Source organism: Manis javanica, chromosome 15, assembly GCF_040802235.1.
Source record: "Manis javanica isolate MJ-LG chromosome 15, MJ_LKY, whole genome shotgun sequence".
Lineage (NCBI taxonomy): Eukaryota > Metazoa > Chordata > Mammalia > Pholidota > Manidae > Manis > Manis javanica.
The window spans coordinates 82,982,116-83,008,230 of NC_133170.1; the positions used below are offsets into that span (position 1 = coordinate 82,982,116).

At 44.2% G+C, this 26,115-nt stretch overlaps 1 protein-coding gene and 1 long non-coding RNA gene across 11 annotated transcripts in view; one reads left to right on the forward strand and one right to left on the reverse strand.

The window, feature by feature from the left end:
* OSBP2 (oxysterol binding protein 2) overlaps positions 1-13,216 on the forward strand; it is a 137,794-nt gene extending 124,578 nt beyond the window's left edge. For 7 of the 10 annotated variants that reach the window (XM_073222540.1, XM_036993374.2, XM_073222541.1 and 4 more), the window contains 8 exons: positions 59-205; positions 1,245-1,490; positions 3,537-3,657; positions 3,854-3,957; positions 4,029-4,124; positions 4,212-4,396; positions 11,482-11,708; positions 11,839-13,216. In XM_073222540.1, the coding sequence (XP_073078641.1) occupies positions 59-205; positions 1,245-1,490; positions 3,537-3,657; positions 3,854-3,957; positions 4,029-4,124; positions 4,212-4,396; positions 11,482-11,708; positions 11,839-11,984 (1,272 nt within the window). In that variant the 3' untranslated portion in view covers positions 11,985-13,216. Of the gene's footprint in view, positions 1-58; positions 206-1,244; positions 1,491-3,536; positions 3,658-3,853; positions 3,958-4,028; positions 4,125-4,211; positions 4,397-4,712; positions 4,873-11,481; positions 11,709-11,838 lie in introns of those variants that run through there. The other 3 variants (XM_036993376.2, XM_036993375.2, XM_036993377.2) reach the window with 3 other exon arrangements.
* On the reverse strand, positions 4,665-23,870 carry LOC118967457 (uncharacterized). Its single transcript, XR_012125446.1, has 4 exons — positions 22,954-23,870; positions 21,047-22,620; positions 9,844-9,904; positions 4,665-5,214 (listed from the first exon to the last, which is right to left on the reverse strand). It is a non-coding gene; the product is annotated as an uncharacterized lncRNA (long non-coding RNA).
* Between the last annotated feature and the right edge of the window lie 2,245 nt (positions 23,871-26,115).

The window sequence follows — 26,115 nt, forward strand, 5'->3', positions numbered from 1 at the left end:
CAGAGGGCAGAGGGGCTCTCTGGCCCCTGCTGACAGGCACCCTCTGCTTCTCTGGCAGGTGCTAGACAGCGCCTCACTGGTGCCCAAGGGCACCCCCAAGGTCCAGAGGCGGGCACGCATCCCTGACAAGCCCAACTACAGTCTCAATCTCTGGAGCATCATGAAGAACTGCATCGGCCGGGAGCTCTCCAAGATCCCCATGCCGGTAGGTGCCCGCTCGGGCAGGGCTGCCTCTGTGGGTCCCAGGGGCTCTCTTCTTGGGCATGCATGGGGAGCAGTGGCCTGTGTGAAGTGCAAGTGGCCCCAGGCGTCATTTTCTTAGTGACACCTGACACCTGGGGAGCCTGTCACCAATTACTGAGTCGTGTTTATCACTGCAGAAATCTCCCTGAGAGTGGGGTCTTGGGCTCTGAGGGGAAGGGGCCATGGAGGGGCTCTAGTCTGATCAGAGATGCAGGGCTCCAGAGCACCTCTGTGCCTGATAGGGCCCCTCAATATCTCTTCACCCCAGACCTCAGAGTTAGGAGTGGCAGGGTGTGGGGACAGGTAGGCCCTCCTCCATGCCAGTAACTATCCCTGGTGCCCACCCGTGAGGTCACACAGCTGGTTGAGGGGAGGACTAGCACCTCTTGCCCCCAAGGCAGCAATGGTATCTTCAGAGAGAAGAGCTGGGGGGCTTCAGGCCAAACTTGGTTTCACTGTGTGGCCTGGAATAAGTCCCCTCACATCTCTGGGCCCTGCAGCCACACTGCACCCTGGGGAGAATGACAGCGCCCCTTCCCAGTGTCCTCGAGGATGAAAGGAGAGCACGAGGAAGCCCCTGCCCACAGCTGGCCCAGGCCCAGGCCAGTATTACAGGGGCCCTCCGCAGGAGCGTGCCACAGAAAACTTACCCGCTTAGAATGTGAGGACCTGCTTCATCCACCCATTCATTTATTCGCTCAGTGACTCACTGACAGATTCAGTGCTGAGCAAGTCAAAAAACCAGACTTCATGGCGTTTGCATCCTGGGAGGGGAAGTGGACAGTAAATGGAGTGAGGTGTATGGGATATGGCAGGTCAGAAAGGCAGAGGGCTGGAGAGGTGAACACACAGGAGTGTCATTGCAAAGGTGCTGTCTGAGCAGCCGTGTCCCTGAACACCTGAAACAAGTAGGGGTGCTGTGCCGACAGGTCTGCACTGGGCCCGGAGTGGGCAGCGTGCGCAGTACCCGTCTGACCGGCCCACCGCCCACCTGCCCACAGGTCAACTTTAACGAGCCCCTGTCCATGCTGCAGCGGCTGACGGAGGACCTGGAGTACCACCACCTGCTGGACACAGCGGTGCACTGCACCAGCTCCGTGGAGCAGATGTGCCTGGTGGCCGCCTTCTCCGTGTCCTCCTACTCCACCACCGTACATCGCATCGCCAAGCCCTTCAACCCCATGCTGGGGGAGACCTTCGAGCTGGACCGCCTCGAGGACATGGGCCTGCGCTCCCTGTGCGAGCAGGTGAGGCCTACTCGCGGTCCTGCCGGGCCTGGGGGGTGAGACGCAGCCTCGGGCCCTGGGTCTCTTGTGATGGGGCAGTGCAGGGACACACCGTCCCAGAGGGATGCTCCTCTGGGCCAGGAACCGGGGAGCAGTGGCGGAGGGACGTTTGCAGGGTGCTGTCAGGAAGTCGATGGACTGAACTGTGGGGTAACCAATGAGCTAGAAGGCAGCAGGCAGGAAGGAGCCTGCCATTGGTGGCGGCCTGCAGCCTGAGGAGTGAAGGAGGGGTCCAGGGGCCCTGCCCTGCGGTCCGGGGTCAGCCTGTCCCCAGCCTCTCCTTCCCTTCTCCATGCCTCCCCCCCAGAGACATGCATTCTCCCCATAGGGGCATCTCAGCCTGAGCCTAGGCATCCTTGTCTGGAGGGGGCCAGTCCGTTGGTGCCTCACTAGGTGCAGGGGAGCCTGGACATGCGCTGCATGAAAGCAGCAGGACAGAACTTCCTGGGTGGCTGCTGCGCGCCTGCTGCGCATGCCAGGCCCTGCGCCAAGGTGAGCTCAGAAAGCCGACAGTGCCTGCTCTGGGCTCGTTTAAAAGGCGTGCTCTGGGTGCTGTGCAAATCTGGGGGAGATGGCTGCAGTGGCCAGACCCGGGGAGGTGGGCAGTCAGAACAGGAGTGTTGGGAAGATGGAACCTAGTGGTTTTCCGGTTCCCTGGTGTGTGGATGTGGAGAGGGAGGGAGGGAAGCAGGGAACGTGGCAAGGACGACCCCAGGGTTCTGGCCCGAACTACCGAGTGCATTTCTTCATTCAACGCAGTTGGTCAGATGCCCGTGACGTGCCAGGTACTGAGGGTACAGCCAGCTGGGAAGTGACCAGATGGGGTGCCTGTTCACAGGGCGGGGGCGGGGGCCATGTCAGGTGGCTCTGGCTGTTCCGGATCCATAGAGGTCAAGCAGCAGTTTGAGGCAGAGAGAGTGAGGGAGAAGTAGCGGGGTCTGAGGCAGTGGATGGGCAGTCATAGGGTGGAGGCGGCGTGACCCCAGAGTTGTTGTGGGGGCACAGCAAGGCTGTAGTGGGGAGCACAGGGCTGCGGGTGAGCAGGGAGGCCTGCAGAGAGGATTCTGCCCCTGCCCACTGTGGCCTGGGGGCAGATTCTGGATGTATTTTGAAGAACAGCCGGGATTTGCTAAAGGGTTAGAGGAGGAACACGAGCAAGGGGGTCCAGGGATGAGTCCCCAGCGCCTGGTGGGAGCAGCTGGAAGACGAGATCCGGCCGAGGAGGAGGCGGTAATGCTGAGCCCCGGGGCCAGCCTCTCGGGGTGTCCTTCCTGAGTTTGCCTACAGGGTGGCTCCAGTGGGCGCATGAGGGCCGCCGCTGTAGGGGACCAGCAGTGGCCAGCGGGTGCAGCCTGTGCTGCTGAGGTTAGGAAGGCAGCGAGGTGCCACTTAGGCGGGAGGTGCAGGCGGGGCGCTGGCGGAGTGCCAGTCGAGGCGCCGTGTGAGTGGGGGCGTCCCAGAGCAGCTGAAGTGTACGGCACAGGGCCAGTGCTGCAGCCACGAGACGCAGCTGGGGCGCTGAGGAGGCCAGACCCTGGGGCCCTGCGGCAAAGGAGCCACGGGAGCCAGAACAGCAGCGGGGAGGTAATGGGGCCCCTTGGCAGCAGAGACAACAGGAGGGGGTGCCAGCCCTACCTGTGCCCTCAGTTGCCATGGCTTTCCCGGCCTGGGCCACCTCAGTGTAGCATGGCAAGACAGGTGAGAGGGGTTAACTAGAAAGAGGGCACGGAAGCCCTTGGCAGAGCAGGGCACCATCACCTCATCGGCCTGCACAGGCACACCCCTGAGGGGCAGGCTCTGTCATCGCCCCTCACGGCCGGCCGCCCAGGCTGCTCTTACTGCCGCACACTCGCTTTTCTCTGGGTGACTACTGTTCCTGGGGGCCTGCTGGGGTCTGTGGCCCCCCCAGGGAGCAGCCATCTACAGCGACCAGGCAGACTGGCTCAGGGTGGGAGCAGACCTGGCTGATGTCCCACAGATGCTCATGTCCTGTGCGTCTGGTCTCAGGTGAGCCACCACCCACCATCGGCGGCACACTACGTGTTCTCCAAGCATGGCTGGAGCCTCTGGCAGGAGATCACCATCTCCAGCAAGTTCCGAGGGAAATACCTCTCCATAATGCCACTAGGTGAGCTGGGCCCTGTGCTCTTCGAGGGCAGAAAGACATCTAACAGGGGGAGGGTTTGCCAACCCAGAAGCCAGGCTGGGCCTCTGTGGGTGACACTGGCAGGCTTCCTGCATGAATACCGCTTCTGGTTCTTAGGACCCTGGGACTGGGGGCAGGCAGGCTGGCCATGACCCCTGACCCCATGTCTGGCCTCCAGGTGCCATCCACTTAGAATTCCAGGCCAGTGGGAATCACTACGTGTGGAGGAAGAGCACCTCAACTGTCCATAACATCATCGTGGGCAAGCTATGGATCGACCAGGTCAGGGGGCGCCCTCAGGGAGGGGCGTGTGGCCCAGGGGCCAAGCCCTGACTGTACCCTCCCCCCACCAGACGGGGGACATCGAGATCGTGAACCATAAGACCAAGGACCACTGCCAGCTGAAGTTCCTGCCCTACAGCTACTTCTCCAAGGAGGGAGCCCGGAAGGTCAGCAAGGCCACCTCTAAGAGCCTCGGGGGCAGTGGGGGCCCGGGGCAGGGTGTGTACCTGCGCTGGTCCTGCCGATGTCCGCAGGTGACAGGAGTGGTGAGTGACAGCCAAGGCAAGGCCCACTACGTGCTGTCAGGGTCGTGGGATGAACAGATGGAGTGCGCCAAGATTGTGCAAAGCGGCCCCAGCAGCCCCAGCTCAGACGGGAGGCAGAGGACAGTGTACCAGACGCTGCCCGCCAAGCTGCTGTGGAAGAAGTACCCGCTGCCGTGAGTGAGGGTCGGGGGAGGAGCGGGCAGGGGCCCCTGCCAGACGGGGGTGGGCAGCTGTCAGGGGGCAGAGAGCAGTGTTGGGAGGCCCGACACTCAACTGTGAGGCGGCATGATGACACCAGGTGGCAGCCGGTCTAACGACAGTCCCCACAGTCCAAGGAGTGAGAATCAAAGGTGGAAACAAGTGCAGGAAACAAAGCTATAAAAAGTGGCACAGCAGTTCCCGGACATCAAAACGAATTCCACAAAGAAAAAACAACTGAAGTCAAGAATTCCATGGGAAGGTTTATTAGACTCTGTCCATTGAACATAGGTCAGATAAAGAGACAGAACCTGGAAAAGACAAATGCTTCGGAGAGGCGGCCGACGACCTGGTGACCCAGAGTGAGTCCCTGGAGCCGCAGACCCTTGGGAAGGTTCTCCAGGCGTGCGTGGGCACATCACGTTCCAGAGAGGGGGCCAGCCCCTTCTAGGAAGGACTCAGGGGGAGAGAGAGAGGGAGCAGCAAATAGAGAATTTCCACGCCTAAACCCATGCAGTGAAATTGCTGAAACTAAATCAGAGAGAAAATAAATTTAAATTTTAAAGACAATACTTTCTGCAGAACAGACTAACAGCTGTCTCATCGGCAATAATGGGAGCTTGAAGACAGTCAAATGATATCTTCCATGTGTGGAATGATTCATACCCACTAAGGACATCTTTGCAGAGTGGAGTTGAAATAGACATTTTTAGACAAAAACTCGTTTGCTCCCAGCAGACACACACTGAAGGATCTGCCTCTGGCAGAAGGAAACTTGCCCCAGGTGGAAGATCTGAAACACATGAATGAAGAACAAAAGCTATGAACCTAAATGAACACTGAGTAAACAAGAAGAATGTTTTATATGGTTTTAAATCTAAACAGAGAATACAAATGTGTGATCACTAAGTCAGAAGAAGGATAAATGAAAGGAGGCCCCTGTGCTACCCAAAAAGAGGGTCAAGATGTGCATTTTTGACTTTTGACTATATCAAGTATGTATGTTGTAATTCGTAGAATAACTACTAAAATATTCTAATTGGAACCCCAGAAGGAAAAGAAATAAATAAAAATAGAGGGGAGATATAGCATCTTACTATGCTGATGGACAGTGACTGTGAAGGGGTATGTGGGGGGGACTTGGTGAAGGGGGGAGCCTAGTAAACATAATGTTCTTCATGTAATTGTAGATTAATGAGACCAAAATAAATAAAAAAATAGGGAGGAGAGAGAAACAGAGATGAAAGACCTTGGGTTGAAAGGGCCTGTAGCATTCCAGAGACAAGAGACAAAGAAAATGAAATTAAAAGGTAAAATTTTCTATCCAGCCAAGCTACCATTCAAATATGAGGGCATGATAAAAACATGCCCTCAGGCAAACAGCCTCAGAAGGTTTTGCCACACAAAAACCCCAAGGAAAATGGCATCAGATACTAGTGCTCTAAAAAGGGGAGAAGAAAATCCAAAAGGTCCTGCAGTGGATACATGAAGTAAAGTTGTGTTACTTCAAATTACTAAGACCCACAGAAAAGATAAAATATTCCCATGATAATCCAGAATTAAAAGAGTAGATCCAGCTAACAAGACCGTGTTTGGGGAGATAGAGGACGCCAAGGGATGTGAAGGACTGCGGCTTTTTTTTTTTTCTTTTTTTTTTTGAGAGGGCATCTCTCATATTTATTGATCAAATGATTGTTAACAACAATAAAATTCAGTATAGGGGGGTCAACGCTCAATGTACAATCATTAATCCACCCCCAGCCTAATTCTCGTCAGTCTCCAATCTTCTGAAGCATAACGAACAAGTTCTTACATGGTGAACGAATTCTTACATAGTGAATAAATTCTTACATGGTGAACAGTACAAGGGCAGTCATCCCAGAAACTTTCGGTTTTGATCACGCATTATGAACTATAAACAATCAGGTCAAATATGAATATTCGTTTGATTTTTGTACTTGATTTATATGTTGATCCCACATTTCTCCTATTATTATTATTATTTTTATTTTTAATAAAATGCTGAAGTGGTAGGTAGATGCAAGATAAAGGTAGAAAACATAGTTTAGTGCTGTAAGAGGGCAAATGTAGATGATCAGATGATCAGGTGTGTGCCTATGGACTAAGTATTAATCCAGGCTAGACAAGGGCAGCAAGACATCCACGGATGCAGAAGATTTCTCTCAAAGCAGGGGGGTTGAGGTTCTGAGCCTCACCTCTGTTGATCCCCAAATTCTCACCTGATGGCCCCCCTGCGACTGTGCCTGTCTTAGGTTGTTCCTCCCTTGAGGAATCTTACCCGTCTCTGGCTAACCAGTCATCTTCCGGGGCCATACAGGGAAATGTAAAGTTGGTAAGTGAGAGAGAAGCCATATTGTTTGCAAAGGTTAGCTTTTTACTTCTTTGCAGATTTATGCCCTGTGGCTTCTATGGACTGCGGATTTTTTAAGCAGCGAATTAGCACTGTAGAAGTAAGGCCAAGCATGATGGATATAAACAGGTGAAACTCCCCATTTAAAAAGCAACACACTGACTGACTGGATCTTTTAAAATTCAGATATACTCTCCTTCTAAGAGATACTCAAAGATGTGTGAGGGTTAAAAGATCATGAAAATATTAACCAAAGACCTATAATAAATAACTATAGTACATTTTAAGCGAAATGAACTTTAAGAATTGCTACATGATAAAAGATAAAAGAGTTTCAGACCGTATGCATGTAATGAAATAGTCTCAAAAATATACAAGCACATATGGGGAAAAGCACATAAAGGGAAAAACAGGTAAATCCATTAATCACCACATGGAGACAGAGATTTCCACCCCCCTCTCACATGTGGACAGGTGAAATGGGAAAAACACGACTGAGAAGGAGCTCAAAACGCCACAAGATACGTATATAACGCACAGCTGCAACAGTCAGGGAACATATGTTTTATTTAGTTATACATGGAATGTATGCAAAAACCAATCATGTATTATATCTGAAGGAAGACAACAGATTTACAGAGGGTAGCGTCCAGACCACAATCTATGATGAGATGATTAAGTTAGAAGTAGAACAAAATGACAGAAAGTCCCCATATATTTGGAAAGAATTTTAAGTTGCTAAATAACACATAAACAATAAGAGTGGACATTTTTAAACACCTAGAACTGAAGAAGGATGAAAAGATAGGACCGCTGGCTGGATGTAATCGAGGCACTGCTTCAAAGGAAAGGTGCTGCCTTAAGCAGGTCGATATGCTCACTGACTCTGGCACTGTTTCTTCTCTTGGGTTTCTATTCTAAGAAATTAGAGAAAGTCCAACATATAAGCCCAAAGAAAGAAGAAAATGTACTTTAAAAATAAGAGCAGAAGTTAATAAGGCTTGAAAAGCCAACAGTTGATTCTTTGAGGAAAAAAACCTGACAAAACTGCTGGCAAGACTTGTCAAGAGATTATAGAAATTAATATTAATGAAGATAGTTTGAATTGACACAAAGTACAAAGATTAGAATTCAGATGGGAAGGACAAATTCTTGGAAAAATAGAACTTACAAGAATGGATTATAGAAGTATTTAAAAAAACATGAATTGTCCTATAATAATTAAAGAAACTGAAGTAGTAGATTAAAAATCCCCACAAGGAAAACACAAAGCCCAGATAATTTTGTAGGTGAATTCTACGAAATTTTCAAGAAATGTATTATCCCGATTTTATATAAAATCTCCCAGGCCATATAAGTAGAAGAAATACTCTCCTCTTTTACTGTGAAGTCAGGATAATCCTGGTATCAAACCAGGCAAAAAGGTACTATAGTGAAAATATAAAAGTTCTCTCCTATTTCACTCATGAACATATAAGCAAAATTCCAAAACAGGACATTAGAAAATCTAATCTAACAGTGCATAAAAAAGACAGGTATTCAAGGATAATTTCATATTAGAAAATTCATAAGTGAATCCATAATTAATAAATTAACAGACCTCAATAAATTCAGCAAAAGCATTTTAGATGCCTCAATATAAGATAAATATGCAAAAGTCAGTTGCATTTCTACACACTAAACAAAAACTAGAAAATACAATTTTAAGACAAGACACCAATTATATTATCAGAGTCATGGACCTTGTAATAAATCTTATATTCCAGACCTCAATAGAGAAAATTGTAAAACTTTACTGAGATATCAAAGAAGAGCTAAATAAATGGAAAAAATACAATGTTCATAGGTAGAAAGACTTAGTATTACAAAGATGCCATGATCTAAAGAGTTAATAGATCAAAAATCCCAATAGAGATGTTCACAGAACTTGGTATTATAATTTTTAAATTTATGTTGAATAAAGAGCCAGGACTTTTTAAAGAAGAACAGAGAAAAGAGGGACTTTCCCTATTAGCTATACAACTTATTTTGAAGCTCTAGTGGAAAAGAATAGTGAGCCCAGAAACAGACCGATGGTTGTGTGTGTTTTGGGTATTAAGCAAAGGTGGCAGATCATGTGGAAAGACAGCCCTGCTCACTGAAAGGACTTGGGAAGATGGCTACTCAAATGGGAAAAGGTGAACTGAACCTCAGGGCCCTTACACTACAACAAAAATTGACTCCAGAGAAAGCTCTTACAGTAAGTACTAAGTTTGACCTGCTATTAAACAGTAAGTTAAACTCTAAGTAGAAAATACAGAAGACTATCTTTTAGACCTTAAGGAAATATATCTTAAGACTCAAAAATGCACTGATATTCAACTATATTAAAATATGTTGATTCATAAATTCTCAATCATAATGTAATCTGGTTAAGGGGTTGCAGTACAGCACGGAGAACATAGCCAGGGATTCTGTAACGTCTTCCTATGTCGCAGATAGTAACTGCACTAGTTGGGGTAAGGATTTAATAATATGGGTAACCGCTGAACCACTGTGTTGTCCACTTGAAACCAATATAATACATCAATGATACTTCAATTTTAAAAAAAGGAAAAAATACATTGATTCTTTAAAAGAAAGTTTGCTCATTAAAAGACAACTTGAGTAAAGTGAAAAGACAACTTTGAGAAGGTAATTATAATACCTATATCTGACAAAGGATTAGTATCAAGAATATATAAAAATATTTTACCACAAATAAATAATAATTTTAAAAGAATACATAAAGAACTTCTAATCAATAAGTAAAACAAAAGTAATCCAGTGGGAAAATTGCAAGAGTCATGCACAAGAATTTTACAGAAAAACATGTAAAGCCAGTCATCCTATGAAAATGATCACATCACTGGTAATCGGGGAAATGCAAATCAAAACCACAATGAGGTGCCATTTTATTTGAAAAAAGAAAAAAGTCAGACAATATCAAGTGTTGAAAAAGATGTAGATCTATGGTATCTCTGACACACTGCTGGTGGGAGTGTGAACTGTTGGAAAGCAGGCTGGCCTTACCTCCTAAAGAACATCTCAGACTCTTCTATAGCCCAGCAATTCCACTTTTGGGAGTATATTCCTGCAAATGTACAACAGGAAACACGCATAAGATTACTCCAAAGCAAACTTAACAACCCAAAGTTATTGGATAAATAACGGATATTCATAGGAGGGAAAATTATATACAATAGTTGAAGCAAATGAACCACAGCAAGCAACAATATAAATTTTAGCAATATTAAAAAAAAAAAAAAGCAAGTCCCAGGGAGTTACATACACCATGATAATTCTTTTTATACACTTAAAAAAATGTAAGATAGATGCATATGAATACACACACAAGCACACTTTAACGATGCAAAAATAATTAAAGGGAAGGGACTGATGAACCCAGGAGTCCAGATTGCTGGCCACCTGGAAGGGGCATGTGTGGGGGAGTTTTCCGTATGGTTAGATGTAGGTTACATCAGGATTCTATTTTTTGTTTATGGGGTCAGGGGTGCATGAATCCCAGCAGGCTGTGCAAGGACCAGTGAAGAGGGGGTCCAAAAAAGGAGCAGAACAAAAAGAAAAAAGATTTACATCCAAGACATCAGTAATTATGATGAATTTCCAGTAAATTTTTAAGATACAACTATGTGTGGTTTACAGGAGGTACATGTAAATAAGAAAACGAAGACTGGAATAAAAGGATGGAAAATGTATGTCTGTAGAAATAGCAAACAAAAGCTGCTGTGGCTGCATTAACATTACAAAACAAACTCAAAAAAAAGCCTAGAGCTGTGAGGGGGAATATGATAGAGGTCAACTCACCAGGAAGATGAGTTTTAAATTTGAATGTACCCTGAACCTAATAACATAGTCTCAAAATATATGCAGGAAAAGTTGGTAGAATATAAGGAAAAATGGACTAATTTACAACCAAAATGGGAAATTTTAACATACCTTTCTTAGTAATGGACAGAAGAAAAATCAGGATCAGCTTGGGCAGTAGAACCGAGTGGACAGTTACTGGACTGCACTGGACAGCTGTAGAAAACACCCTCTCTTCAATTACATCTGGGACGTTTGCAAAATTTGGCTCGAAGAACTTAAATTATACCACGTACACTGCCTCAAGACAATTATGATGGCTAGAAAAATCCCCGTATGTATATAAATTTAAGGAATATACTTCCAATTGATCCATAGATCAAAGAAGATATAAAGTAAATTAGAAAATATAACTACATATTAATGAAAGTAATATAAAAAATGGTGGGCTTCGGTGGAGTGAAATGTGTAGCCTTAAAGTGCACTTAACAGAAAAGAAGAAACGCTGGGAAATACTGTGCTAATAAGCATCCATCTCAAGAAGTTAGGTAAAGAACAGCAAAGTAGCAGGAAGGCCAGAGAAGCAAAATCAAAGAGCAGAAAGACCTAAGTAGGATCAACAAAGCTTCATCTTGAAGCAGCGGACCGAGGACGGCCGCGCCGTGGCGCGCAGACCCGCGAGGAGGCGCACACCTTCCCCCGGGGCGGGGAGGGCGGGGAGGGCCCCCGCGATGGGAAGGAGGCCGCGGGGGGCACCGTCACGGAGAGACGCCCGGAGAGCGGGTCGGGATTTGCAGGTTCCCGCCGCGGTGTAACCGAGCACGCACGCGGGGGGCCCCGCAGGGAGAACGCCGAGCACATGTACTACTTCTCGGCGCTGGCCCTGACCCTCAACGAGCACGAGGAGGGCGTGGCGCCCACCGACAGCCGCCGGCGGCCCGACCAGCGGCTGATGGAGAAGGGCCGCTGGGACCAGGCCAACGCGGAGAAGCAGCGGCTGGAGGAGCAGCAGCGCTCGTCGCGGCGACGGAGGCTGGAGGCCTGTTCCCGGGGCTGCGGAGCCGAGGAAGGTGCGGCGGCCGGAGGGGGCGCGGGGGAGGGGGGGAGGGAGGGGCCCCCGGGGGCTGGGGGGGGCGCCTCAGGGCGGGGCGGGGGTCGGCCGGGTGGAGGGGAGCCCACCCGCGCCTTGTGCCCACCCAGCAGAGAAGGAGGCCGACGTGCACGTGCCGCTGTGGTTCGAGAGGAGGCTGGACCCGCTGACCGGGGAGACGGCCTGCATGTACAAGGGCGGCTACTGGGAGGCCAAGGAAAAGCAGGACTGGCACATGTGCCCCGACATCTTCTGAGCGACCCCCTGCCCTGCAAAAACAGGCGACTGCACAGCTGGGCCGCCTTTTCTTTAATGCACTCAGTTTAGTACCCAAACAGCCCAAACCCCACCTTTTTGCTTTGTTTATTTATTTTTTAAAACTTTTTGGGGTTCGCACCGCGGAAGGAGTAAGTGCTTCCCCGGCCCGGCTCACTGGCTTGGGCGCTCTCGGGACCCCAGCCCCCCGTTACCACTCAGGCAGGCCGCCCGGCCCTGGGCTGCCCCAGTCACCAGCCCCACCCAGGGAGGAACCGGCCCCTCCTAGGGAGCCGCTTTTGACTTTTTAGAAAAATGATCTCCATTTCTTTCCAGCCAAGAAATTTAGTAAATATTTTTAGTACAGCACTTAGCAGACACCTTTGTAAGTGTGCTTTCTTGCCACAGAACTGTCCTGGCAAGAGCACCTTTTTAAGACATTAGGAAGCCAGCCAGGCAGACCCCTCAGAGTCAGGAGCGTTTTGTAGCTCAGCATAGCAACGCAGTGTTTGTATCTGAGCTGCCTGCCCCCCAGGAGCCCCGGACCTCTCAGAGAAGGGGGCCCACCACCTCCCAGGCCCAGGAGAGCACGGGTGGCAGGCTGAGGGGCAGGCCCCGCAGGTGCTCCCCACCCCAGCCCCAAATGAGCAATAAGGACAAACCCTCTCAGCCTGGGCTGGTGTCCTGGGCCCCAGAGACCCCGGCGCCTTGACCCCAGGCACCTCTAGGGCGCCCCATCTCCACACTCCTTGAACTCTTTACTTGCCTGATTTATATATATAATATATAAATAGATACATAATAGGTATTTTGCTTAAATTTCTATGGTATGTGGAGGTGAAAAAATGATGAAGACAGGCGCTCCTGTCTGAGTTTCCTCCTGTCAGCTGTGTCCTGCCCTCTCCTTGGACCCCCTCCCAGTGGCTTCTGTCAATGGTGGCAGGACAGGCCACCATGGCCACTGTCCCAGCCCCACTCCAACTCTTCCCACTTCAGTTTGGTCCTAAAATTCATCACAGGGTTTTTCCTGTTTACTCCAGGATTGGTTTTGATTTTACAAAAAAAAAACATAAGTGAAACCACCAATGTACGAAATGCCTCAGGGTGCCCACCCCAGAGTCAGGGCGGGCAGGGCTGCGCCTCTCCCAGGTGGTGGCAGAGCCGTGCAGTGTACCTCTCCTCAGCACTGTGTGCGCAAGCACCTTCTGACCGGGAATAAAAACGCTGCCTGGAGTTTTCCGTGGCCCTGACCCTGAGTGTGACGTGGTGGCGTAGGACTGACACAGGACAGGTCAGCATACACAAGGGGACTTTATTCTGCTCACAAAGGGCAGGCAACGGAAGGCTGGTCTGGGTTGGAAGGAAGGGGAGGGAAGGGAAGACCCGGTAGGAAAGGGCCTGGGCCAGGCTGCAGAAGGCTGAGACTGAACCTGGGGGGCAGCCCAGCACTGCCTGGTCTCTCTGGGACCCAACCAAACTGAGCCATGGGCCGTCCTGTGAGGGAACGCCCGCCCTGGCTGAGTTCCAAGGTTGCTTAACAACCATGTCCTTGGCTGCTTTTGTTGCTCTAGGTTGCCAAGGAACTCAGAGCATTAGCTTCCAGGGCCTGGCCCACTGGGTCCTCTTCCCACTGCCAGTGCTTCCAGGAGAGAAGATGGGGTGAAGCAGGGCACCAGAGGGGCAGCCAAGCCAGGCCCTCACCATCTGCCCCAGCACCCCGCACCGTGGAATCCAAGGTGGCCCAGCACAGCTCCTCCCTGCCCAGGCCCTTGCTTTCCAGTCTGTGGGGAGGCAGGCCCTGGTGAGTCCCTGCAGAGAAGTGGGAGAGGCAGTTCTCACTGAATCAAGGTGGGCAGGGTCGAGGCAACCCCAGGAAGGACCAGACCCAGGGCCGGGGGCCAGGGAGCCTGCCAGGAAAGAGGACGGTCTGCATGGACAAATCCCAGAAGTGACAAATGCCAGTCCCCAGAGGCAAAGTGAGGGATAGAAGAGCCTGGAGTAGAACCAGGCAGGGCTCTGAACAGGGAGAGACATCAGGCTGACCTAGAAACCAGTCTGACCAGCATGACCCAAGATCAGCCTACACTCGGCCATCACTGACCGAAAACAGAAGAACAGACTCTGCAGCACAGGCCAAACGGGGCCTCAGAACGCATCTGACAAAAACGTTACTGAATGATAGAGAAGGCCTGAATTACAAGGATAATCCTCCTTGGTGGAAAACTAGACATACTGGATAAAATTTTTAAACTTCTTAAATATATCCATGAGCTGGAAAGAATGTAAGAAATACTCAGGCCAACTATTATGTGGGTGTGGAAATGTGGGGTAAGAAGAGCTCTGAACTATACTTTTCCCTCTCGGCCATTCACTGGGCCCAGCGAGCCTACGGGTAAGTCTTCTCTGCCTCAGGTGAACCTCCCCAAGTGGGAAATCTAACAGGAGATGTCCCCATAAAGCTGGGCTCCCGAAAGGCTATCCCTTCAATATAATGGTGAATCCAAAACAAAATACAAGGAAAATTCTTTTTTTTTTTTTTAGATTCTAATATTTATTTTTGAAATGTTATGCATAAAATTGTCTCTTATATAATTCTCCAGGAACAGTAATTTTGATCTTTTAAATTATGTGAAAACCAATTCAGAAATACCAATTTTAACAGAATTATGAAACTCACTAAGAATAATTGAAATCTTCTTCATAAACAAAGGTTGCAAAATAAATACATACCCCTTCAAGAACACAAGACCAGTAGGAAAATAGGATTTTAAAAACATCCAATTTTTGGATTTTTAAATTTTGTATGTAAATTTTACCTAATTTCTCTGTCTCAAATTCCTTCTATCTTTATGTTCAAGACACTAACCTATAAAAATAAATATAGATTGAGCTTCATGAGGTGAAATATTCTTGAAAATTGCTTTTAAAATCCCTCCAGAACCACAGTGAGATAAAGTCATGCCTACTGGGGTATGATATTTTAGAACATATGAATGTAAGGACATATAGCTATTTTCGTATCTGGAGGAATTAGTTTATCTTTGGAGAAGAAAAATTCTTGTCTTAAAGGTTAATCCCAACCAGAGCAGGAGGAAAAAAACCCTAAGAATTTGTGATCAGGAGCTTTGGTTTTGCAGCCCAAATTCATACTACATACTACTGGATAGTCCAGTAAAACCTCCAGCAGAGAATACCACATGGTCCCACCTGGCAATGTCCCCAGGTCACAGGAGGGAAACAAGCATATCCTCTCTGGGGGCTCCCCACTTCCTTCCAAGCCTTACCTTACAACCCCAGATATGAAGCTGCAAGGAAAACAAGCGGTTCACAGTCTAATATCCGTAAAAGCACAGGCTGGCACATAAGCAAGGGCCAACAGAGCCAGGCAAAAAACTTCTCCATATGGGGAAATTACCAGACATAGAATATAAAATAAGCATGTTTAATATGTTTCTAGAAACAGAAGAGTGGCTTGAAAATGAGTAAAACAGTATTCAGAAAGTACTAAGGAACTTCAAGAAAGAGAGAAAACAAAATAATTTTATAACAGGTTGCATAACTGAAGAGAGTATTAGTGGCATGGAAGAGAGGTCTGAATAAAGTACCCAGAATACAACAGAGACACAAAGAGGTGAAAAATAAAAAAGAAATTAAGAGACGGAGGATAAATGAGTAGTCCCACATGTCTAATCAAAATGGAAAAGAGACAATCTTGGAAGAATTAATGGCTAAAACACTTCTGAGAAGTCACAAGAAACATCAGTATACAAAGTCAATCCCAACAAATCCTACTCAGTGTAAATAAAAAGACAACCACAGCTAAATACAGTATAGTGATGTTACCCTTAAAACAACAAAAGCTTAAAAACAGCCAGATTAGGTGGAAAATTACCTTAAAAGAGCATTGATTAGACTGAGAATTGACCTCCAAAGAAAGAAGAAAATGAAGTGTTACCTCTAAAGAAAAGGAGAAAATGTTAGTACTTCTCATTGAAACCACAGGAAAATATATTAACAAAAACTTATTAAATAATATTGAGTGTCTCATGGAGTTAGACTTTAATGAGTTAGTATTATATAAAATGTATAATCACCAAATGTACAGGAATACTAAATTTCCAAAACAGAGGAAAAACATTGTATGTGGGGGAGAAAATTTCAGTCAATCTAAAAGGCTGCAGGAAAGGAAAAAGGAATGCAGAGAAGATGGAATAAAAATTAAATAAGATGAAGGAACTAAGTCCTCAGTGCATCAGCAAGCACACAAAATTTAAGTTAAATGCTTCAGGTAAGAACAAAAACTATCTGTAATAAAAACAAGACCTGGCTACATGCTATTCACAAGATTATTTTACCTAAAACATAAACATAGAGACCAGATAGACTAAGGCAAAAAGTATTATGTCAATTTCCATAAATTAAAAAAGTCACTTCATAATGAAAAAAGGTAAAATTCATAAAATTCTAAAACCCATGCATCTAATATCTCACAATAAAGTAAAATAGATACAATCACAGGGAGAAATAGATAAATCTACAATCATATGGAACTTTTTAACATACTTCTCACAGTAATTAGAGCTCAGACAGACAAATATCAGCAAGTTTTCAAACAGCACAGTTAAAAAATTAGAGGTAAAGGGTACATACAAGGTATTACATATAAATGCAGAGCATATATTTTGAAGTGCACATGGAACATTTATGAATATTATCCACATATTTGGGCCAGTCATAAAGCCTCAGCAAATCTCAGAACTGGTATACAGATCACAATGAAGACAGTTCAAAATCAATAACAGAAATATGTTAGAAAAAATATATTTGAAAATTAAGAAATATACTTTCAAACAACTCATGGATCAAAGAAGAAAGTTTAAGTCAGAAAATACTGTTAAAATACTATATATCAAAACATAGGATATAGGTAAAGCAGTACTTAGAGGGAAATTTATAGCATTAAAAGCTCATGTTGTAAAAGAAGAAAGGCTAAACAATAACGAAGTAAACATCCAATCTGAGTAAGAAAATGAACATCAAGATAAACTCAAAAAAAGGACTATAGAGCCTACCCACAGTAATCCACAGATCCAATGTGATCCCTACCAAAATACCAATGGCATTTTTCACAGAACTAAAATATTCCTAAAATTTGTATGGAACCACAAAAGACCGCAGATAGCCAAAGCAATCTTGAGAAAGAAAAAGCTGGAGGTGTCAGACTCCCTGATTTCAAACTATACAACAAAGCTATAATAACATGGTACTGGCACAAAAAGAGACACACACATCAGTGGAACAGAACAGAGAGCCCAGAAATAAACCCACACTTACATGGTCAATCAATCTATGACAAAGGAGACAAGAATAGAAGGCAAAGAAACCTCTTTAATAATGGTGTTGCGGATGCTGGACAGCTACGTGGAGGAGAATGAAACTGGATCACTGTCTTATACACAAAAAATAAACTTGGAATGTATTAAAGACCTAAGTAAGACCTGAAACCATAAAACTCCTAAAAGAAAACAAAGGCAGTAAGCTCTTGGGTATCAGCCTTAGTAATTTTTTTCTGGATATATCTACCAGGCAAGGGAAACAAAAGCAAAAATAAACAAGGGACTACATCAAACTAAAAACCTTCTGCACAGTGAAGGAAACCAACAAAACAAGAAGGCAACCTGCTATATGGGACAATATATGCATGATGATCCATCCAACAAGGGATCAGTATCAAAAATATATAAAGAACTCATACAAATCAACCCAAATAATCTGATTTTAAAATGGGCAGGAGAACTAAATAGACATTTTCCAAAGAAGACATACAGATGGCCAACTAAGAAAAAGATGCTTGACCTCACAAATCAGGGAAATGTGAATCAAAATCCCAGTGAGGTACCACCGCACACCAGTCAGAATGGCTGGCATCAAAAAGACAAGAAGTAAGTGTGTGGAAGATGTGGCCAAAAGGGAACCCTCGTACGCTGAGGATGGAAATGTAAATTGGTGCAGCCACTATGGAGAACAGTATGGAGATTCCTCAAAAAATTCAAAAGAGAAATACAATCCAGTAAGTCCACTTCTGGATATTTACATGAAGAAAATGAAAACACTAATTTAAAAAGTATATGCACCCCTATGTTTATCACAGCGTTATTTACAATAGCCGAGGTAAGGAAGCAACTCTAAGTGTCCATCAGTAGATGAATGACTAAAGATGTGATATGTGTGTGTATACACACTATATGTACACATTTGTGTATGATTTGTGACATCATCGATGGGCCTAGAAGGTATTATGCTAAGTGAAAGACAGTAAATTCCATATTTCATTTATATCTGAAATCTAAAAAAACAAAACAGGAATAGGCTCATAAATACAGAGAACTGGTGGTTGCCACAGAGCGGGAGGATGGGGGATGGGTGAAACAGGTGAAAGGGATAAAGAGGTACAAACTCCCGCCTGTAAGTAAGTCATGGGAATGGAAAGTACAGCATAGGGAATACAGTCAATAATACTGTTATGACTTAGTATGATAATAGATGGTAACCACACTTACATGGTGACCATTTTATAATGTATGTAATTCTGAATTCACTGTGTTGTACTCCTGAAACTAATGTAATATTGTATAACAACAATAACTCAATTTTTAAAAAATTTTAAAGGGACAAAAAAAAAAGGAAATAAATTTCAGAATTAATGAAAGAGAAACCAAACTTAATAGGACCAAGAAAGCTGAGGCTGATTCTTAGAAAAACTAAAATTGATCAACTTTACTGATGAGGAAGACAGAGAAAGGGAAGGGAGAAGGGAAATGGATGGACCCAAAATATACAATATTTGGAATGAAAAGAACATAAAAACAGATGCTAAAGATATTTTAAAGATATTATAAACTACTTTGTGGCAGTAACTTTAAAAACGTTACAATAAAATTAAAAATTAGAAAAACCTGAATAGTATTATAACCATTTAAAAACCTTAATCAGTTTAAAATCCCCCTTCATGTGTATACACACAGAACTCCAGACACAGCTGCCCAAAGAATAGCCAGCCTTAGAGAAACTATCCCAAGAGCCGAGGAAATACTCCCCAACTCATTTCTTGAGGCTAGTATAACCTGGTCACCAAAACCTAACAAGGACAGTATGAGAGAGGAAAATTACAGCCTAGTGTCACTCATGTCATGGTACAATTTAAAGCAATATTAATAAATCTAGCAATACAGAAAATTTATAATCATTATTCCAGAAATGCAAGATTAGGTTACCCTAAGAAAAACCAACAAATGTAATTCACCACATTAACAAAGTAAATAACACTACATGGTCATCTCAATGGATACAGAAAACACAAGATAAAATTTGACATGTATCCATGATATTTAAAAGGAAAAATATGCGATGAACAGTGACTGTGAAGGGGTATGTGGGGGGGACTTGGTGAAGGGGGGAGCCTAGTAAACATAATGTTCTTCATGTAATTGTAGATTAATGATACCAAAATAAAAATAAAATAAAATAAAAATAAAAAAAGAAGTAGCAAAAAAAAAAAAGGAAAAAAATGCTTAGAAATAGGACTAGAAGGAAGTTTCCTTAATCTGATGAATGGTATCTACAAAAAAAAAACTTTCTCTGTGAGACAGGGAACTAAAAAAAGATACCTGCTTTCACCCATTACATTCAGCCTTGTACTGGCAGTCCTAGCCAATGCAATAAGGCAAAAAGAAAAATACATGAGAATCTAAGGATAAATTAGAATAATCAATATATAAAAACCAATTACATTTTTATATGCTACCAGTGAACTGTCATAAAATGAAGTTTTAAAAATATTTACGATAGCATCAAAAATCATTAGGTACCTAGTATACATCTAACATAAAAAAACCTCTAAAGAGAAATAATAAATAAAAATACTTTGAGAGACACTAAAGAAAGATCTAAATTAATGGATATAAAGACATCAATTTTTTTCAAACTGATGATAAAACAACCAGTTCTAATGAAACCCCTACAGGTTTTCTCATGGAGCTTGATAAAATGATTTAAAAATTTATATGAAAATGCCACGGAAGAATCAAGACAGCCCTGAAGCAGAGAAAGTGGCAGGGCTGTCTCTGCCGGATACCGAAAGTCATTGTGAACTGTAATGATCGACGTGATACTGGCATAAAGAGACAACAGACAAATACAACTAAATAAAAATCCAGAAACAGGCTCATACATGTATGAACATTTCATACATAAGAATGCACTACTGTAGATTAATGGAGAAAGGTAAGACTTTCATTAAGGGGTGTGGAGACAAGAAGAAGAAAGGGAGATATACAGATATAAATATACAGATAATTTATAAAGAACTTAATCCAGAATATACAAAAATATAGACAGTCAGGAAGAAGAAAGGGAGATACGTGGCTATCTTATAAAGAATATATACAGATAACTTATAAAGAACTTGATCCAGAATATGCAAAAATATAAATCAACAAGAAAACAAAAGAAGAATGTGCCAGTGACCATGTAAACTGATAACAACCGCTTCTAAAAAAATTTGGCATTGTCTAGTAAAGCTGGGGCGGGTGTGACCCATTTGATGCAGCAAGTCTATTCCAAGGATCACGCATATAACAGGAGACATAAGCAAGAATATCCATAGATGTACTGTAACAGCAAAAAATTAGAAACAACCCAAATGCCAGTCACAAAAATTTGTGGTATTTCTAAGTGTGATTCACTCATTTTCATGACTGTACAGACATTTGGCAGTGACGGACTACTATACAGTAGCAAAGATGAAAAAACTACAGCTACATCCAAACAGCATGGATGAATTTCTGGAACATAATATTGAAAATAAAAGCAAACTGCAGAATACTGACTAAAACGTTATGTCCATCTAAGTCCAGAAACAGGGAAGCAAAACTCTTGCTTAGGAATACGAACCAAGGAGGTAAAAGTATAAAAACAGCAAAGAAAGATAAACAGAGTTCAGGATGAGGGTTATGGCTGATCAAAGAGGAAATGGGTATTAAAATCAATAAAAGGAAACCTCACCGACATGGCATCAGCAGGCCAGTAGGGGAAGCTCTTGCGTCCCACCCCTCCTCAGTTACTGACTTCACAGGAAGAGACAGACACCCTGCAAGTCCAGTTGTTTTAGCTACTTCACAGTCCAGCAGGAGGAAGGAAGATTTCCATCTTGTGCCTCCCCCCAACAGCCCAGCTGTCACAACTCAGCCAATGAGAAGCCATGATACATGGAACTTCCAGTTTCCTCCAATGCGCTTTTTTGCTTAGAACAGCCCTCCCAACTCAGCTTTCTCCTCTATTAAAGAGCAATCTTCTGCGTTGTTCTCCAGACATGCCTATGGTTTTAAGCAAGCTTGCTTGTCTCAAACTGTTGCTAGTCTCTGCTATTCCCAAATTAACCCATTTTTGCTGGTAAAATAACTGACATTTCCTTTTAAAGTTAACAGGAGAGGAGCAGTAGACATTCAGGGATTTATAAAGTAATAATAATACTTTTTTTTTAAAACAGGTAATGGACATACATCACATAGGCTTCCGACATCATAAATCTTTTTAAATACACTATTCTTTTGTAGCTTCTCAATGTCTAAAAACAATTGTTAAAACACCAACATAAAGGAAAAAAACTCCCTTATGTTTATCAGTAGATGCTGAAAAGGCATTTGACAGTGAGGTTGGGAGGAAAGGGTCAGGGGGTATTGAGGGACACACAACCCACATTCATTCTGTGTTACTGGAGCCCCGTGGTGCTCAACTCAGGCAAGACTGGCAGGCCATGGCTGCATCCCACAAGCCCCAAGTTAAAACACACACACACAAGGAAACCCTTCCCACACATTAAAGACCATTCACCAAAACCAACAGCCAATATGTGAACTTCAATCCACACCAGAATCAACACCCAGATAATTATTCAACATTGTGACAGAGGTGCTAGCTCAAGCAAAATGGCAGTAAAATTGGCCCATTGGCAAATTTGCACATTGTACCTATAAAAAACAGGTTTATTAAGAATTATATTAATTTGCTTTTCTCTATATTAGTAACCAGGAATAGAGATGAACAAATCCTATCCACAATAGTGACAAAAACCATTCAACACTTAGGAATAAATTAAAAGAAAGTTATAGAATCTGTATGAGGAAATTATAAAGTACTGTTGGAAGATCTAAAAGGAATCAAACAAATGGAAAACCATTTCATATCATCTGGGGAGATTTAAGATCATAAAAATGTCAACTCTCCATACTTACATCTAAATTTAATGCAATTATTAAATCTAAGTGGAATTTTTTTTTTTTGGCAGAGGTGAGAGAATTGGCTAATGTGGTTTTAAATTTCATGTGACAAAATAAATTCTAAGAATAGCCTGGGAGATTGATCCATCTAGATGCTGACAGTCACCCCAAATTCTAGTGCCATGCATCTGGGACCTCCCCGATCACACAGGAATCACCTGTTCCACTGACAGGCAGCAGGATATCTTTCTTGAAGGAGCCGAAGGGGAATCAAACCGACAGGTACAAAACCAGGCAGGGAGGGATGTACTGACCCAGGCGGCGTGTTAGACAGTCGGTCTGGTATAAGTCGATTTCCATCTGGAAAAGTAAAACAAAGCTGTACTCCTGCCTTACCACTTAAGCTAAAATATATTCCACAGGGAATGGAGGTTAAACAAAAAATTTTTTTTTAAACATTGCAACAAAATGTGAGAGAATGTTGTTGGGTGGGAGGGGGAGAGGGAAAAGATTTTCATAAGTGTAACAGGGAACCCAAAAACCCAAAAATGTTTACTTCTCAAGAAATACCATGAACCAAGCCAAGGGTGAATCAGTAGCAAACTGGCCAAGCTCATACAACCCAACAGGCCTCAGGTGTTTGGCCCCAGGTCCCAGGAGAGGCCAACAGGCTGGACCTTCAAGGAAAATTACCTGGAGATGACAATTTTAAACATGCAGCTGCCTTTCCAGGTCCTCTGTCTTGCAGACACAAAAGCACCAGGCCACAAAGTCATCTATACTAAAAAAAAAAAAAAAAAAAAACGCTTTCTGTAGTGACTCAAGAAGTTGGAGAACAACCGGGAGAAAAGGTTTCATCTGCACTCGGGCTTGAATTAGATGCCAGAAATGTTCTGCTTGGGGTTGTAGGCAGCACGTTGGGTCCAAGGCCGTTCGCTTGTCATAGCATGTGAGACTGCCGGGGCCGCTGCCCCCTGCCTGGATGTGGCCACATGAGGTCAGGCCCACCAGGGCCTGACCCCCTGACCCCGCAGCAGCCTGGCACAGCCATCAGTGGGCCCAAGGCGTCTCCGCACGCGCTGGGCAGCCATCACGTAGGCGCTGTCACACGCTTGCCTTAAGGCCTGGAGACTAGGCGATGGGGCGCTTCCTGCAGACTGTAACTGTCGGTGAGCTGCGAGAAGGCCTGCACCTGGACAGGGCTGCGGCCGGCTCCTGGCCACGTCCTCGGGCTTGTGTTGTTGCATTGCGGTGGCTGATGGTTTAGCATGAGCTCAAACCTGTCTCCCATGACAAATAGGGGTTCTCCTTCCCACCCAGCTAGTGACAGCTTTGTTTAAATAGTTGGGCACTAGGAAGGACACCAAGTTTTAACAGAGGAAAGAAAAAGGGGGAGGGGAGGAACAGTAAATTCAGTGTGGTGGATCAGAGCTGGCTGCAGCTTCCTAAGACAAACCATGCCTTCCCCTGGCAAACAAAAATGTCAAACCCTTGTCCTGACCTGGTAATAAAGACAGTATTGATCCTAAAGTACGATTTAAAAAATTTTCTTTATTAAGGTATTATTGATATACACTCTTACGAAGGCTTCACCTAAAAAAACAATGTGGTTACTACATTAACCCATATTATCAAGTCCCCACCCGTACCCCAATGCAGTCACTGTCCATCAGTGTAGTAAGATGCCACAGATCCACTATGTGCCTTCTCTGTGATACACTGTTCTCCCTGTGATCCCCCACACACACCATGTGTAATAAACATAATACTCCTCAATCCCTTTCTCCCTCCCTCCCCTCCCGCATGCCTCCCCTTTGGTAACCACTGGTTCCTTCTTGGAGTCTCTTGAGTCTGCTGCTATTTTGTTCCTTCAATTTTGCTTCATTGTTATACTCCACAAGTGAGGGAAATCACTTGGCACTTGTCTTTCTCCGCCTGGCTATTTCACTGAGCATAATGTCCTCCAGCTCCATCCATGTTGTTGCAAATGGTAGGATTTGTTTCTTTCTTATGGCTGAATAGTATTCCATTGTGTATATGTACCACCTCTTCTTTATCCACTCATCTACTGATGGACACTTAGGCTGCTCCCCTATCTTGGCTATTGTAGAAAGTGCTGAGATACATAGGGGTGCATATGTCTTTTTTTTAAATCTGAGAAGATATACTCTTTGGGTAAATTCCAAGGAGTGGAATTCCCCGGTCAAATGATATTTCTATCTTTAGTTTTTTGAGGAACCTCCATATTGCTTTCCACACTGATTGAACTAGCTTACATTTCCACCAGCATCGTAGAAGGATTCCCCTTTCTCCACATGCGCGCCAGCATTTGTTGTTCTTAATCTTTTCGATGCTGGTCGTCCTTACTGGTGTGAGGTGATATCTCATCGTGGTTTTAATTTGCATTTCCCTGATGATTAGTGATGTGGAGCACCTTTTCATGTGCCTGTTGGCCATCTGGATTTCTTCTTTGGAGAACCATCTCTTCATATCCTCTCCCATTTGTTAATTGGGTTATTTGCTTTTTGGGTGTTGAGGCATGTGAGTTCTTTATATAGTTTGGATGTTAAACCCCTGTCAGATATGTCATTTACAAATATATTCTCCCATACTGTAGGATGCCTTTTGTTCTGTTGATGGTTTCCTTTGCCATACAGAAACTTTTTAGTTGATGTAGTCCCATGAGTTCATTTTTGCTTTTGTTTCCCTTGCTTGAGGAGGTACATTCAGGAAGAAGTTGCTCATGCTTTTTCAGGAGATTTTTGCGTATGTTGTCTTCTAAGAGTTTTATGGTTTCATGACTTACATTCAGGTCTTTGATCCATTTCGTTTACTTTTGTGTATGGGGTTAAACAATAATCCAGTTTCATTCTCTTGCATGTACCTGTCCAATTTTGCCAACACCAGCTGTTGAAGAGGCTGTCATTTCCCCATTGTATGTCCATGGCTCCTTTATCATATATTAATTGATCATATATAGTTGGGTTTATATCAGGGCTTTCTGTCTGTTCCATTGGTCTATGGGTCTGTTCTTGTGCCAGTACCAAATTGTCTTGATTACTGTGGCTTTGTAGTAGAGCTTGAAGTTGGGGAGCATAATCCCCCCAGCTTTATTCTTCCTTCTCAGGATTGCTTTGGCTATACTTTTGTGGTTCCATATGAATTTGAGAATGATTTTCTCTAGTTTGTTGAAGAATGCTGTCAGTATTTTAATAGAAATTGCACTGCATCTGTAGACTGCTTTAGGCAGGATGACCATTTTGACAATATTAATTCTTCCTATACATGAGCACAGAATGTGTTTCCATTTATTGCTATCTTCTTTAATTTCTCTCATGAGTGTCTTGTAGTTTTCAGAGTATAGGTCTTTCACTTCTTGGTTAGGTTTATTCCTAGGTATTTTATTCTTTTTGATGCAACTGTGAATGGAATTGTTTTCCTGATTTCTCTCTCTGCTAGTTCATTGTTAGTGTAAAGAAATGCCACAGATTTCTGTGTATTAATTTTGTATCCTGCAACTTTGCTGAATTCAGATATTAGATCTAGTAGTTTTGGAGTGGATTCTTCAGGGTTTTTATGTATAATATCATGTCATCTGCAAACAGGGACAGTTTACTTTCTTCCTTGCCAATCTGGATGCCTTTTATTTCTTTGTGTTGTCTGATTGCTGTGGCTAGGATCTCCAGAACTATGTTGAATAGAAGTGGGGAGAGTGGGCATCCTTGTCTTCTTCCCGATTTTAAAGGAAAAGCTTTCAGCTTCTTGCTGTTAAGTATGATGTTGGCTGTGGGTTTGTTATATATGGCCTGTATTATGCTGAGGTACTTGTCCTCTATACCCATTTTGTTGAGAGTT